The sequence below is a fragment of the Pyxicephalus adspersus genome, chromosome 11, assembly GCF_032062135.1.
Source record: "Pyxicephalus adspersus chromosome 11, UCB_Pads_2.0, whole genome shotgun sequence".
In the NCBI taxonomy this organism is placed as follows: Eukaryota; Metazoa; Chordata; class Amphibia; order Anura; family Pyxicephalidae; genus Pyxicephalus; species Pyxicephalus adspersus.
Window position 1 is genome coordinate 24,896,813 of NC_092868.1, and position 15,418 is coordinate 24,912,230.

Sequence of the window (15,418 nt, forward strand, 5' to 3'; positions counted from 1 at the left end):
TCAACCTGCAGCAGCCTTTGCATCCTCCAGCACAGACACACGCTGGAGCCCCTAGACTGTACCATCCTCACTGCACAGAGGGGGAGAAGATTAGATCACAAAAAGTCAGCAGACACAACAGTGCCTTCAGGATTTCCCTGGATGACAAGGTAAGGCAATTACAATCATACATTGGATTTCTCCAATAGGCGCCCCTTATCTGCACCGTACCCTGTCCCTGTCCTGAAGCCCAGTTAATGATTGATTGCATTCAGTGGGGAGGCCCAGTGTTCCTCCATGGGGACACACAACAAATAAGGACAGCCTGTGGCCCCAGAATTGGTCTCTCCTGCTTTAAATGCTAAAAAGCATCCTTTAACCCATTAATGGTCCCCTGGCTCTGTCCCTGGTGCTGAAAGCAGGCTGGCAGTGTGTACTGCAAACCTGATCTGTATATTTCACTACAGATGATAGACACTTGTCCTGTGATCACATTTGTTCTCTTGCTTGTATTTGTCCTTTGTATAGTATATAACTGAACTAAATTTAATTAAAAATATAAGTCTGCTAAGTCACATGCTGGCTTCCTATGTCATTTAGGGATTTCCTTTTTTCTGCCTTTTTATTGTCCTCCCTGTCTTTATGTATGTAATGATTGTCCACATTGGGGTCCTTCTATTCCTCCTCTAGATTAAAAAAAAAGTTGAAAAACACAACAAGGAGAGTGAGATCCCCTGAAAATGTCTATACCAGGTGCAGAAAGTAGTGTTATGGGGGTATCAGTGATTGATGAAAGGGTTACATTCTTCAGCATCCACCAAACTTTGTATTTCAGTTATATGCTTAAAGTAATTTATGTTTATGATTTTTTTGGTATTGGTAATCCATGACTGTGATTTATTGTCTTACAAAAAACAGGGCTTCAAGGGTGCAAAACAAATGGGTTCCTGGTGTATAATTCACCTTAAACTATTAGTTGCTTCATGATAAATGTATTTTTAGTAAGTACATACTGTAGTAATATATTTAGGTTTTGACTTTTTAATTCTCCACTTCCAAAAATCATATTGCTACTTTTATAACAACATAATGATAAAAATGGGAACAAGTTTTGTTTCCTGACAATCAGGGATTTCAAAGCATCATGGGCACCCTGTATAAATAAATAAATGGTCCATATAGAGAACTCTCTTACCCAATATTCACTTTGCGATCATTACAAAGAACAAGAGGAAAAGCGTCTGGAGGAAAAGAAGTTTAAGCTCCGGATAAGGAAGGGATTCTTCACTGTAAGGTCTGTGAAAATGTGGAATCAGCTCCCTCAGGAAGTAGTTTCAGCAACTACTATAGATTGCTTTAAGAAAAAGCTGGATGATTTCTAGAAGCACAGAATATAACTGGTACAAACCTCATGTTTTATAGGTTTTATATCTGGGATATGTTAATTTCCCTAGTAGTTGAACTTGATGGACATATTTCTTTTTCCAACCTAACCTACTGTGTAACTATATGTAACTATGCCCAATGCAGTGTTTATACTAATCTGGCAATCAGAAATTTAAAATAATTTATATGTAGTAACTGATCAATATATTTGAAAGTAGCTGATATGACCTGTTCACTTTCAATATAGCTGCATTTTTTACTTTGTGATGATCTGAGATAGGGATAAGGGGGTTTTATAAAAACACCACCCATCTCTTTTATTTCCTATGATTCTGATCACTTTAAAATTGCAATCAGGAGTTGTTACTTGATAAGTATGTGAGATAGTAGTAAAAGTGATAGGAAATCATTGGATAATCAGAACATTCAAAAGGGCCATGTAAATGTTATACAAGTAGAAACAAAATCCAAGTTTATCTTGTCACAATCCAGTGTCCTGTGCCCTGAACTGAAATCTCATGCAATATTGTCAGCCATATCAATTCTAAATACTAAAGAACACCTCCACCCTACGTTATGCAGATGAATGTCCTTGGGTTTTGAAATGCTTATATATATATATATATATATATATATATATATATATATACACATTTAGCTTAGCCACTAGAAGGAGCTCTGTGAGTAGGCCTACTACAGGTGAAATGTGTCAGAGAGGGTGGAGGTGGGTGATGTGTATGCCGCTTGCTAAATACATATTTTATTTTTTTTTTCTTTTTGAGAATTTTGTGTTGTGAGAGGAATAATTCTTTAATATCTTAAAGCTAAACTCTTGACTACTTAATCATTAAAATGCAGTCTACCTTGAAATCATCAAAACTGACCCCCCACTCAAAGGCATTTTAATGGTTGCATACCTACCTTCAACAGCATGCCTACTGCTTGCATCATGGCTAAAGCATTATGCGGTGATGTTTTTTTAAGAAATTATGTACAGCACACTACCACCAGTCATTATATGCATACATTGCTTGGGGAACCACAGAGGCTTAGTGAATACATTACTGGGTCTACTAATCAAGCCTTAAAAAAGATCTCCTCCCTTCCTTTTTTATGTCCTTGCCCCAGGACATTTTGCTCCGCTACTAAGACTCTGGACCAGGCTTTCCAGGTGGAAGTCCGAAAAAATGTGGTAAAACCACTCAAAGCTGGGAAAGAAAGTTTGCCCCTTCCTTACACAGCCCTTGGGAGCTGGTTGGAGTTTTGTATGGGACATTTCTATATGGTGAAGGTGAAGGCGTTCCTGCTCCATGTAACATTTTTGGTGAAACCTTGGTTAGGGAAAAAAAGCCCTAACGTTATGTTTTTGTTACAGAGGTAAAATCCCTGGGAAAAAGCACATCAGGAAATCTAGGCATTCATCCCCCATGCTTGCCCGGTTTACCTCTAAAAGAGGTCATGAGGCAAGAAGCTCCACAGGTTTTTTTCTATGAGGAGGAGATTCCCTTCCCCAAGCAGAGATTTTATGGCAGATCGACCTGTAGGTGGTGCATGTTGAGCTTGTGAGGCAATGGCTTTACCATCTATACTTTAAAGAAGCATGCTGCAATAAGGAGGCTGAATCTAAGAAAGGTAAAGTACATCTAAAGTAGATCTAAACTCAACTTTTTTTCTTTACATTAAAGGGAAGACAACCCTTATACATAAAGTAAAAATGTTATTATTTTTTAATTTAAGTGTTGCACTTAAAAAAAAAGAGATACCAATGCACGCATGCACAGTGAGATTGGATCTCTTTTTTCCCGTTTGCACTGGGCTAGGTCAGGCGATCTTGTACCTGCGCAGTGCGAGATCGGGTGATGTAGCAAGTTGACTGGAAAAGAAGATGGAAGATGATGGTGCCTGGCGAATCCTCCACACCAGGTTGAAGAAACCTTTTTCCTTTATGGATTAAGTTAAACAATTGTTTGAGGAAGAATGGCAGAGACGTGGCCGTAAATGTGCCCTGCATTTGCAACATTGTATCTTATGAATCCTAGAGATACAGAGATTTGGAATGCATATCCATCTCTAGATGCTACCCTTCAGAGGTTGGCAAGAGATGTTGTTTTTCCTATGGAAAATTCAAATTCAAGCTCCTATGGATGAATTCAATGCAGATTCAATTTAATTGAATGCAGATCTGAATAAGATATTTTCAGCTGCTGGCTTAGCCACCTGTCCGGCGGTGACATTATTATCAGTTTCTGAAGCACTAACCTCCTGGGCGAGTTAAGTAGCAAAGCAGTGGAGACACAGACAGGGCTTTAATGATGTCATCCCTGAATCAGATGAGATTGGTGAGAGATTTTCTGGTGGAAGCATCAAGAGATTATTAAACTCTCAGCTAAAACAATGGGGTTTGTGGTGATATCCAGGAGAGCCCTTAAGAAATTGGGCAATCGATTCAATCAATTCTAAACCAACTTTGAATGCCATTGCTTTTGAAGGGAAAGTGTTATTCAGGAGACCGCTGGAAGAAGGCATACAGGGGTAATAATAGCGCAAAGGAGAAGGCAGCAGCAATTTTCGAGACTCCAGGGAAGATTAAGTTTGTGATTCATTCCACTTTATATGGCTGAGTGCTGAAACATCTCTAGCAAGAATTTAGGTCCATATTGGTAAAGTCGTCCAAGGCTGCAGGTAAAATAAATCTAAAGATGGGCATGCTAAGGAACTGGAAGTGGGGCTCAGACTTCTCAAGTTTGCCAAGATTCCAGATGCCTGGGTAATTCTAGTTGTTTCTGCAGGTTACCGAAACGAGTTTACAACAGATACCACAGAGTTTCTACAGGCCCTTCTACCAGTGGAAAAGGCGGGCAGGAGGCCATTTTAGCTTATTTTCAAGAATTATGCGAGAAGCAGACCGTAATCTCTGTTCCAATGGAGAAACAGCTTTTTAATCCTGTTCGTTTTTGGTCTGCAAGACGTCCAAAGCTTTCCGTCCAGTTCTAGATTTAAACTCATTTGTTTAAGTCAAGTTGTTCCACATTGAATCTCTACAGACAGTTCTGGGTGTAGTTTTCAACACACAGTGCAAGGTGACCTGCAGAATAGACTGGGCAGTAGCATACCTTGCCAGACAAGGGGGTTTGACAAGTCTGTGTCTCCTGCAGGTGGCAGCCGCAATCTTCTAAACAGAGAAACAAACATCTCTTGGATCTTTAGGCAGTATATCTCTAAGGGGCACAGAATCAGCTGGCAGAATATTTGAGCAGGTCATTCCCAGACCCCAACGAATGGTCACTACACCTGCGTTACCTCAAATGGGTCACACCAATAATCGATCTGATGGCATCCCCAGCCAACACACAATTACCAACATTCTGTTCAAGGTTCAACTGTCACCAAACGCTAACACAGGACACTTTCACTACCTGCTAGACTTTTCCCCTGGTATAAGTGTTCCCGCCAATTACTCAATTGGTAATTAGTTCCCGCAAAGTACTCAATAGCAATTTTGCTGTTTTGGCCAAGACGACCATGGATTCCCTTGGTGATGCAAATGTCAGTAACAACTCCAATCTATCTACCTCTTCAGAGAAATCTGCTAGTACAAGAGAGATGGACCATCTCGCCTGAATATGTCAGCCTTTCCCTTCTCTGGGGTATCATACAGAGTGGTGGAAATGCTCTTTAGGGCACACAAGTCGTCTATGAAAAGAACGTACCTTACAATCTTGGAAAAGTTTGTGAATATGGCTCAGGGATCAAGGTTTTCTCTTGCGCCCAACTACAGCACACGCTTTAGACTTTCTACAAGTCCATCCTGGATAAGGGCCTTAGCTATAGCACAATCAGGGTTCAAGTTTCAGCACCATCTGCATTATCAGGTGTAAGATGGGCAGAAGGTGCAGTAGTCTAACAGCTCCTTAAAGCAGTGTTAAATTCAGACCACCGTTCAAACCTCTTTTTCCAGCATGGGATTTACCTTTGGTTCTCGGGCTCTGTTACAGCCTGTTTTCCATCCAATCAAAGTATGCTCGATAAAAAATTAGCATGGAAAATGGTATTCCCAACTGGCATTACTTCTGTAGGGTGTGTTTCAGAATTACAAGCTTTCTCCGTTAGAGAACCATACTGCATCATTCTGATTAAGATAAGGTTCTTCTTGGGCCTTCCCCACAGTTTCTGCCAAAAGTCTTGTGTATTTTTTACTTGAAGTGGGAGGGGGTCCTTTCAGGACTAAAACGCTTGTCAGGGGAATCTCAGGAAGATAAGTTAAATTGCAGCAAGTTGGATAGGGTCAATCTGATTTCTATATACATTTAAAGAATTAAAGGCTTCAGGACTGTGGACAATCTCTTTGTCTATCCAAATGGCCCAAAAAAAAAGGTCAGGCGGCTTCTGTAAGGGCAATTTCTTATTAGATATCAGAAACAATCAGGTAGGCTTATTACGTGTTTGGGTTGACTCAACCATATGAGGTCAGGGCACGCTCAACAAGAGAAGTGGTAGCATCCTGGACATCCTACGATAAGGTGTCTACAGAAACCATATGTAAAGCAGCCAGCTGGAAACCAGCACCTTGCTGTGTCAGGGTTGGCGCAGTGGTGCGCTGGCAGGAGTTGCTGCCAGGAATGGAAAATTAGAGGTAAGTATGATAATTTTCCATAATTTGGAATCCAGGACCAGAGTGTCCTGGAAGGAATGGATGAGCCAAGCACTCCTCCTTTTTTCCAGGCCAGGAATTAAGAATGGTTCTGATGTACCTGGCCTCTGATTAAAAAGGCACATGCCTTTGAGACAGGGGAAGTTTCATCCTGAGGCCTGATGTGTCAGCTGCAAAGGTTGTGTGGAGCCTGTGAGCTGGGAGTAGGTCTCCCACAGTTTAGGTCTGGTTGACCAGAGCAAGAAGGCTAAAGATTGTCCTTTATTGCAAGTCTATAGGACCGTTTTTTTTTTTTAAGTAGTGAATATGATATTAAGTACTCATTCATTAGTGAAGGACCAGTCACTATCATTGAAAACAAAAGGACACAGATCATTCCTTACAAGAGAATGTGTTCTGAATGTTTGATTTACTATTATATACTATAAACAGACCCTTATAAGCTAATTGACCAACTTAAAACAATGCATTTACTCTATGGCCACGGGGACTTATTATTATATTATATTATATTACACCAACAAGCATATCCAAAGGTGAAGGTCACATCACCATTTACCTTAGAGGCTGCATTAATATCTATTTAATGGTCACTGAAAAAAAAAGCTCAATATAAAATTTCAATATGAAAAGTGTTTTGATTAAGAGTACCTGGAGAGGCAAAGGAGACATAGTACTATTGACCAGTATTAGTAGTAGGTCCCAACAGCTGATTATTTACCTATCACTGACTTAAAATTCCTTGCTCCACATTGTGTCACTGTGTGGAGAAAGCTATCATGGTAGCAGTGCCAAGTTTTACTTTCTCATGTCAGAACTGACTCCCTAGGGCTGGTGGGGTAAGAATCCAGATGTAGCAGAAAAAAATGTGGTCAGAATGAATGAAACAGGACCATGGATATTCTTACAATTCAAGCCCATAGGTAAAGCTTTTTCTCCAGAAAGAAGAACAGTAAGCTCAAAGTACATAATTAAAGCTCATGGTAAATCTAATTAGAGTAGTATGAGACAGCAACAATATATTTTCAGAGGAATTAAAGATAAAAGGTAAAAATAGGGTCAATATACAGATTCAGTCATTGACCTCCTCTTGAACCTGCTAAACAGTAAAACATGAAAGAGAATCTGTAACCATGCTCCCCTGACACAAAGTATAGCAACAAGTAATCAAAATGTTACCTAAATTGTGTCATGTTACTGTCTTTAGCATAGTTGAAATATTTCCAGGATAGTATTTGTAGTTGATTTTACTTGTTCCTTGCACATGCTCAATAAATGAATATGTAGCTAATTAAAATTAGTAATATTATTTTTATGTTTAATGCTATTTTATAATAATATTAGAGTCATTGTTTCTAAAATTATCCATGTGTATTTTTTTCTGAAACTGATACTTAGGTACACTTGGTAATCCAGCAATGTTCTTTTTCAGAGTGCCGTTTCCAAAGAGACATTCGCAACCTATTCTACCTTCTAAACATGCTAGCCCGAAAAGGCCTAATTCATGAAGAATACTTAATAACTAGGCTTGTAGAAGATAAGGATGCCCACCCCCAATACAGAGCCAAGACCAGAAAAGCCCGCTTTGTGAGTAAGAATGGTGCTTGTAATGTGGCTCATAAGAATATCCGTGAACAGGGACGTTTCCTCCAGGATGTGTTCACCACAATGGTGGACCTCAAGTGGCAGCATAGCTTGCTGATTTTCACAATGACATTTATATGCAGCTGGATGCTGTTTGCCATGGCCTGGTGGCTTATTGCCTTTGCCCATGGAGACCTTGATCCCAAACGCAGCAATTCCATACCTTGTGTCACTAACATTCAGTCCTTCACTTCAGCTTTTCTTTTCTCAATTGAGGTTCAGGTGACCATTGGTTTTGGAGGTCGTATGGTCACAGAACAGTGCCCCTTGGCTATAACAATTCTTATCATCCAGAACATATCCGGATTGATTATAAATGCTGTCATGTTGGGGTGCATTTTTATGAAGACTGCTCAGGCTAACCGTAGGGCTGAGACTTTAATATTTAGTAAACATGCGGTCATAGCCTGTCGAGATGGCAAGTACCGTTTTATGTTCAGAGTGGGTGACCTACGCAAGAGTATGATCATCAGCGCTTCAATCAAGATCCAGGTGGTGAAAAAGACAACAACTGATGAAGGTGAGGTCATCCCAATTTCTCAGGTAGACATTCAAGTAGAAAACCCAGTTGGAACAAATTCAATTTTCCTGGTATCACCACTTATAATAAGTCACACAATTGATGAAAAGAGTCCTTTTTATAACTTTTCAGCGTATGATCTTTGCCACCAGGATCTAGAAGTGGTAGCCATACTGGAAGGAGTAGTAGAAACAACAGGTATAACTACTCAGGCCAGAACATCTTACTTGCCTGAAGAAATTCTTTGGGGTCATCGTTTTGTCCCCATTGTTACAGAAGAAGAAGGCAGGTATTCTGTTGATTACTCTAAATTTGGAAAGACAGTTAAAGTGCGTGGACCACTATGCAGTGCCAAAGACCTGATGGAAGGCAGATACAACCCAGTTTCTGAGGGTGGTCACACATCTAGAATGTTCAAGAGAAGAAGAGTAGAAAACCACGAAGCTTCTCTTTCTGAAAAAAAAATTGCCAGAGAAACCTCTTCCCATGATTCTTTATCTGATTCCTAATATTTGTGTTTTTCTTTTTTTCATTGTTTGGAATATCCCATGGATTTTAGCTGAAAAAAGTTTTTTTTGTTCTTTACATCAAATATTATACTAGAGCCTTTGACAACAGCTAATGCTATAAAAACATGCTATATTGTTTAGGTACCAAAACTGTATCCACTTTAAATACATATGGGGCCTTCTATATCCAATGCTTTAAATATTAAATAAATCTGATTGTTAAAGGCTGTAAGAGTGAGAGACAGCACTAGGAGCGAATTGGTCTCTGATGCATATACTTCATTACTGCACTGTATTCCTAAATTATACCGAGAGAAAGAGGAGCCTCCCTCGGAGTTGTTTTCCCTTGTGGACATGTACAAATCCAGTAGGTGAAAGGATTCAAAATAATTTGGAAATTAAATTAACTTAAAGATTTGCCCAAAGTTCACCTTTAAGCAAATTTGTAACCCGCATTACCAACATGATAACTGGGATGTGATTGATCAATGTGCTTTGCACTTTGCTTTTTTGTAAATTCAGATAAATTATAATTAAAAAGTCATTTTAAATAGAACATAATACACAAAAAATATATACTTTTTCACTGAAAAAGTAAAATTCTTTTCGGTTATAAAAAGACAACCCTTTTGAAAATGTCTGTTTTATAGTTCCTGTTATTTACAGAGCTTTATCTGGCATTTGTCTTTTTTTTGGCATTTGTCCTTAATGTAACCTAAGTGTTGTATTATTTCCATGTAATTTTGTACAATAATGTTTGACCATTTAAACAGCTGGTTCAAAGTCCCAGGCTATCTGTTACTACCTCATGTGTGCTGCCGGATTGCATGCCTTCTTTGTGTGCGTCGCTCAGGCATGGAGTGCTACAAATGTATAAAAACATCATTATCTTACAAACCATGTGGACAGGTTTCCACTGATTAAATAAAGTTTCCAGTGTGAGAACAAAAAAGTATGTACAAAAAAGCTGTTAATCTTTTTTTGTTTGGTCTGCGTATTCTCTCATTGAATTGTGCTGGGAAACAAAAAGGAACTAATGACTTTGATTACTCCTATGTGCCCAAGTACTTGAAAGTGGACCTTTTACTGAGATATTTTAAAAGGTGCCATTGCTGAACTAACTATAAAGAATAATATTTATCTGGATATAATGCTGATATTTTGATTCCAGTAGTTTCAATCACACACCTTAAACAAGCATGTGGAATACTGTGTGGTATGTTGTGCTACAATTAGCTACCGTACTTTTCGCCGTATAAGACGCTCCGGAATATAAGACGCATCCAATTTTAAAGGAGGAAAATCTAGAAAAAAAAGATTCTGAAAGATTATTCCCCTTCGTGGTCTTTTGCTAGTTATTTATGCTTTGTAAAAAGAATTTAAGAATAGAAAATTTGAAAAAAATATAATGTAACTTTAAACTTTATGTTTTTATTATATCGTATTTTATTTATTTTTCAACTAAACTGCAGACTCTGAGCAAAGAAGAAGAAATTTTCACTCCAAAAATTTAGCACCATTTTAATTCTTTACTAGAGGCACTTGGAACAGAAATGTCTGACTCCAGCCTTTTAGACCCCAGACCGCTGGTGCACATGCTCTCTGAAAATGCTGATTGGGTGGTGAAGGGTGTTCTTCAAAATTTTGTCTGGGAAGAAGAACGATTTATGTAGATACCAGGTTTGCCTAATCAGAAGACCTTACCTAATCAGAGACAAATTTGCATCATACTTCATGTCACCAGAAGGAGAACTGCCATGGCAATAAAACCGCATTTAGTTCTTAACAGCCCATCTGCATCAACATAGAATACCCAATTTTATTAATGGTATCCTAATTTGTTTCAGCTTTTTTCTGTTTTTTCTTTTTAGGGATATTGTTGGGTTTTCCTATTGCTAGCATTGTTTTAGTTACCGTATTTTTTCGCCGTATAAGACGCTCCGGAATATAAGACGCGCCGAATTTTAAAGGTGGAAAATCTAGAAAAAAAGATTCTGAAAGATTATTCCCCTTCTGATCACTCATGTGCCATTCATACCAGTATTCCCCTTCTGATCACTCATGTGCCATTCAAATTCCCTTTCTGATCACTCTGTGCCTTTCAAATTCCCCTTCTGATCACTCTGTGTCATTCAAATTCCCCTTCTGATCACTCTGTGTCATTCAAATTCCCCTTCTGATCACTCTGTGCTTTTTTTTTCACTGTACGGCAGTTAGGACAGGGAACAGCAGGGGGCACTGTGCCAGCTTCTTTCACTACAGCCAGAAGACACGATGCTGCCAGAGAGGAGAGGAGCCACACGCTGCATGCAGCCAGCGAGGAGAAGAGACACACGCAGGATCGGGTGAGTATCTTATTTTAATTATTTTATAACACATTTGTCGTATAGGAAGCACCAACTTTTCCCTCCCAGTTTTGGGGAAGAAAAAGTGTGTCTTATACGGCAAAAAATACGGTAACTACCTGAGTTACATACTTGACTCTGGGTCAGTGATTTAGAAAGGCACCAGGCAAGTTCTGCAAAGTTTTCAAATGGTAAATGACTTTGAAGAAATTCATTCCAGGTTTGCTGGATCACCCAGTTACACTGATAAAAGTGTATTCTCTCCAGCCTTGGGGAGCTTTAAAAAATCAGGCCCATTGTATCAATGAAATGTCTGACTTTAAGTGCCTGTTCACTTTCGTAGCTTGTACATTAAAGTATATGTAGATCTTATGGAACAACAACTGGAACTAATAAAGACCTAGTGAACACATCATCAAGAGTACAAAACATATAAGCAGCCATTATTGTCTATTGACAAAAGATGCCTTAAAAGATCACATTAATGTGTTAAATGTCTTCACAAAACCATAATTTATTTGATATAAGTGTTAAAAAATAAAACATATACGACTATATAATATATATAAATGTCTATTGACAAAAAATGCCTTAAAAGTTTACAATAATGGTTTTATAGTTTTATATACAGTAAGAGAGGTGTTCAACCGGGAGTTTTGCTTTACTTTTTGTCCCAAATATGTAGTGAAGTGAGAGAAAACTAATACAAAAAGAGCTGTCACCAATGCAAATGTTGCTGTTATGATGTCAACTTTAAATTTTAGATATTCCCTTACATTTAGGATCAATGAAAGTGTTTACTGATACAAAGAAAGAGTGTGCATTTCCCTGGAAAAGAGAAAGGATACAGCAATTAAAAAAATAATAATAAAAAAAATTGGATAGAGGTTCTAACTCCTCATAATTCTAAAGAGATTTACACACATCAGATAAACATTATCACATTCAGAAAGACCAAAGTTGTCAAATAAATTTACTCTCTTTTTATGAGGAAGTAAGTTAACAGGTAGACAGTGGAGTAGCAGTTGATATAGTGTACTTGAACTTTGCAAAAGCATTTGACACTGTACCCACAGACGATTAATATGTAAGTTAAGGTCTATAGGTTTAGAATAATAAATCTGTAAATAGATAGAGAACTGGCTTAAGTCTGCATCCAGAGAGTAGTGATTAATGATTCATACTCTGAATGGTCTAAGGCAGGGATGCCCAACAGGTGGACCGCGATCTACCGGTAGATCGCAAAGGCAACGCGGGTAGATCACGGAGCCCTGCCTTTTAAATAAAACTCACAGGAGTTATATCCAAGTTTTTATTGTTGCTAGGTCATTTTGACTTGGTCATTTTAAAAGTAGCTTGCAACCCAAAAAAGTGTGCGCACCCCGGGTCTAAGGTTATTGGTGGTGTACCCCAGGAATCAGTGTTGGGACCTTTACTGTTTAACATCTTTAAAAATGATATAAAGTTTGGGATTAAAAGTACCATTTCTGTGTTTGCAGATGACACTAAATGTAATGGAATTAAGTCCATACAGGATGTCTATAATCTACAAGCAGACCTAGATGTACTGTTTGATTGGGCAGCCAAGTGGCAAATGACATTTAATATAGATAAATGTAAAGTTATGCACTTGGGCGCTAACAACATGCATGCTTCATACTGTCTAGAGCAGTGTTTTTCAACCTTTTTTGAGCCACCGCACAGGCACATTTTGTACAATCCTGCAGCACACCACAAATCAAAAATGTTACAAAATGACACTCTGCAGCTAATTCGGCACATTTTTTACATTGAAAAAATCCTGCAGCACACCACAAATCAAACATGTTACAAAATGACACTCTGTAGCCTATTCTCTTGTCTCTAAGAATAAACAAGACAATTAACCTTCCTACTGCCACCCACTGACATGGAAGAGTATTACATTTTTCTGCCAGTCACTACAGCACAGACACTCGTCAATAGTAGTTGGATAAATTCACACAGTACACCTGAAGATTTCTCACTAGTGTGCTGCGGCACAGTGGTTGAAAATCACTGGTTTACAGGGAATACGTTTGGAGAAGTCAAAAATGGAAAAGGATCTGGGGGTTCTGGTAGATCGTAGACTTAATAACAGCATGCAATGCCAAGCTGCAATATCTAAAGCTAGTAAAGTACTTTCTTGTAATAAAAGAGGAATAGACTGCAGAGATGGTGACATAATCCTGCCGCTGTACAAAGCATTGGTCAGGTCACATCTGGAACAGCAGTCCAGTTTTGGGCACCAGTTCACAAAAAGGACATTGTGGAATTGGAAAGAGTGCAGAGAAGGGCAACTAAACTAATAAAAGGAATGGAAGAGCTCAGCTATGAGGAGAGATTAGCTGAACTGAATCTATTCTCCCTTGAGAAGAGACGTTTAAGGGGGGATATGATCACCCTGTATAAATATATAAACGGTCCATATAGAGAACTCTCTTCCTATTTATTCACTTTAAGGTCATTAGAAAGAACAAGAGGGCACTCTTTGCATCTGAAAAGAAGCTTACTCTCCGGGTAAGGAAGGGATTCTTAACTGTAAGGCCTGTGAAAATGTGGAATAGGCTCCCTCAGAAAGCAAGTTCAATAAATTGCTTTAATATGTTTTTCTAGAAGCACAGAATATAACTGGGGATTAAAGCTTTAAAGTAAAGACAACATAAACTGTTGATCCAGGGAACATCCATTTGGCTCATGGGATCAGGAAGGAATTATTTTTCCAATTTTTTTTTTTTTTTTTGCTTTTCTTTGAATGAACTATGTCTATAGGGTTTTTTTCTGGGATACGTTTATTTCCCTGGTGGTTGAACTTGATAACTTATGTCTTTATTCAACCCAAATTTGTAACTATATTGACTGAGATGGCAAGAGATGGTGCTTGTCTGGTCATCATGTTTACAGTAGTCCCCTGACATGATTCATTATTCCGATATGACTATGGAGAAGATGACAGCACGGTGGCCCCTCATCTTTCTCAACAGAACAGCATTGTGTGTGTAGTGCTCATTCATTCATCTGTCACTGGAAATGACCACAAAAGATAGTTTCTAGCTTCAATTCTTTAACATCCATTGGATGTCTGTGTGGGACATTGACGTCCAAATTTCAAATTTTGACTGTGGATACACTTTAAACCATATTATGTGGCATGGTAACATGCATTTCAATAAGGCAACCTATTTGTAGTCTTGTCTTTAAAGAGGAAAAAAGGAATTTAAATTCAACATAATGCAATAACTACATATTGTTATCAGAGTAATATAACAAAAGCTGTTCTTTAAAGAATGATTGTGTTTCAAAGGATCTTCCCCTGACCTAGAACAATGCATTTGTTCCACAGAATTGTATTTGCCAAAATGCTGGGAGCGCTAACACCTTTTCTTGAAATCAAGCTGCAGATTTTGTGGATATCTATGGACCTTACTGAAAAGGTGTTGCTTGATGTGAACAATGACAAGCAGCTTCGACAGCGGCATCTCAAGTATGAACGTGTAAAGGAGGAGGGTGGGTTATATTAGGTCAGGGGATGACAGTTATCCTTTATGTAAATATGTTGTTAGCTCCATGAATGCCATTAATAACAGAAGATGCTCTACCTTATCCTGGCACACAGTGTACAAAATACTCCTTAACATTTCCCAATAGCTTCTTGCAAAGAGTCTGTTTAACAAAGGCTCAATAATAAAGCTTAACCCCAGCCTAAGGCACACTATTGTCAGCCATGAAAATCTAATTTTAAATGTCATTATCTGAAAATAGAAAAATTTACCTCAGTGTGCTAATTTAGTAAATGAAGCTTCTGTATTTAGGCATCAGGCTGGGGGGCCTCCGGCACTGCTTTCTGGTACCTATTTATGAGAGGCCTTGTCTGGGACTTTGTTGCTCCTTGTCTAGTCAGTATAGAATGTAGTAAAGAAAATGTTACCTTTATGGTCTGTTGCAGGCCTGTTTTTTGCCAGTTCACTCAAATAGTGTATGTAAATCAGAATGCAGTGCGCTTTTGTTAAAGTGATATTAGCCTTTCGAAGGAGTCAAAAATTACTGCATATTACAAACAAAAATCTTTGGTGTTAAAGTTATAAAGCAAATTTCTGGGTCTTATTCCTGCTTCACAATGGATTTCTTGCTGGCAAACAATGAGATAGCAGACACTTTGCCCCTGATTCATCAAGCAGAATCGGATTATCGGTCGCGAATTCGTATTAGCGATCTGGAATCGTACGCGGTCGCGCTATTCAGCAACGGAAAAAGCTTGCGCACGGAGCCGCGCTTATCCGACAGCTTTTTACTGGCGATCTTGCATTAAAAGTCACTGTTCCCCTAAAAAATCATTCTTTCTAATGGCACACACATTACCCATAGC

At 38.6% G+C, this 15,418-nt stretch overlaps 1 protein-coding gene across 1 annotated transcript; it reads left to right on the top strand.

The window, feature by feature from the left end:
• LOC140340490 (ATP-sensitive inward rectifier potassium channel 11-like) lies at window positions 1-10,006 on the top strand. The gene is made up of 2 exons (XM_072425743.1): window positions 1-149; window positions 7,449-10,006. Exon 2 carries the CDS (start codon window positions 7,496-7,498, stop codon window positions 8,687-8,689), a length of 1,194 nt encoding a protein of 397 aa, XP_072281844.1. The 5' UTR covers window positions 1-149; window positions 7,449-7,495; the 3' UTR covers window positions 8,690-10,006.
• Window positions 10,007-15,418: the final 5,412 nt, after the last annotated feature.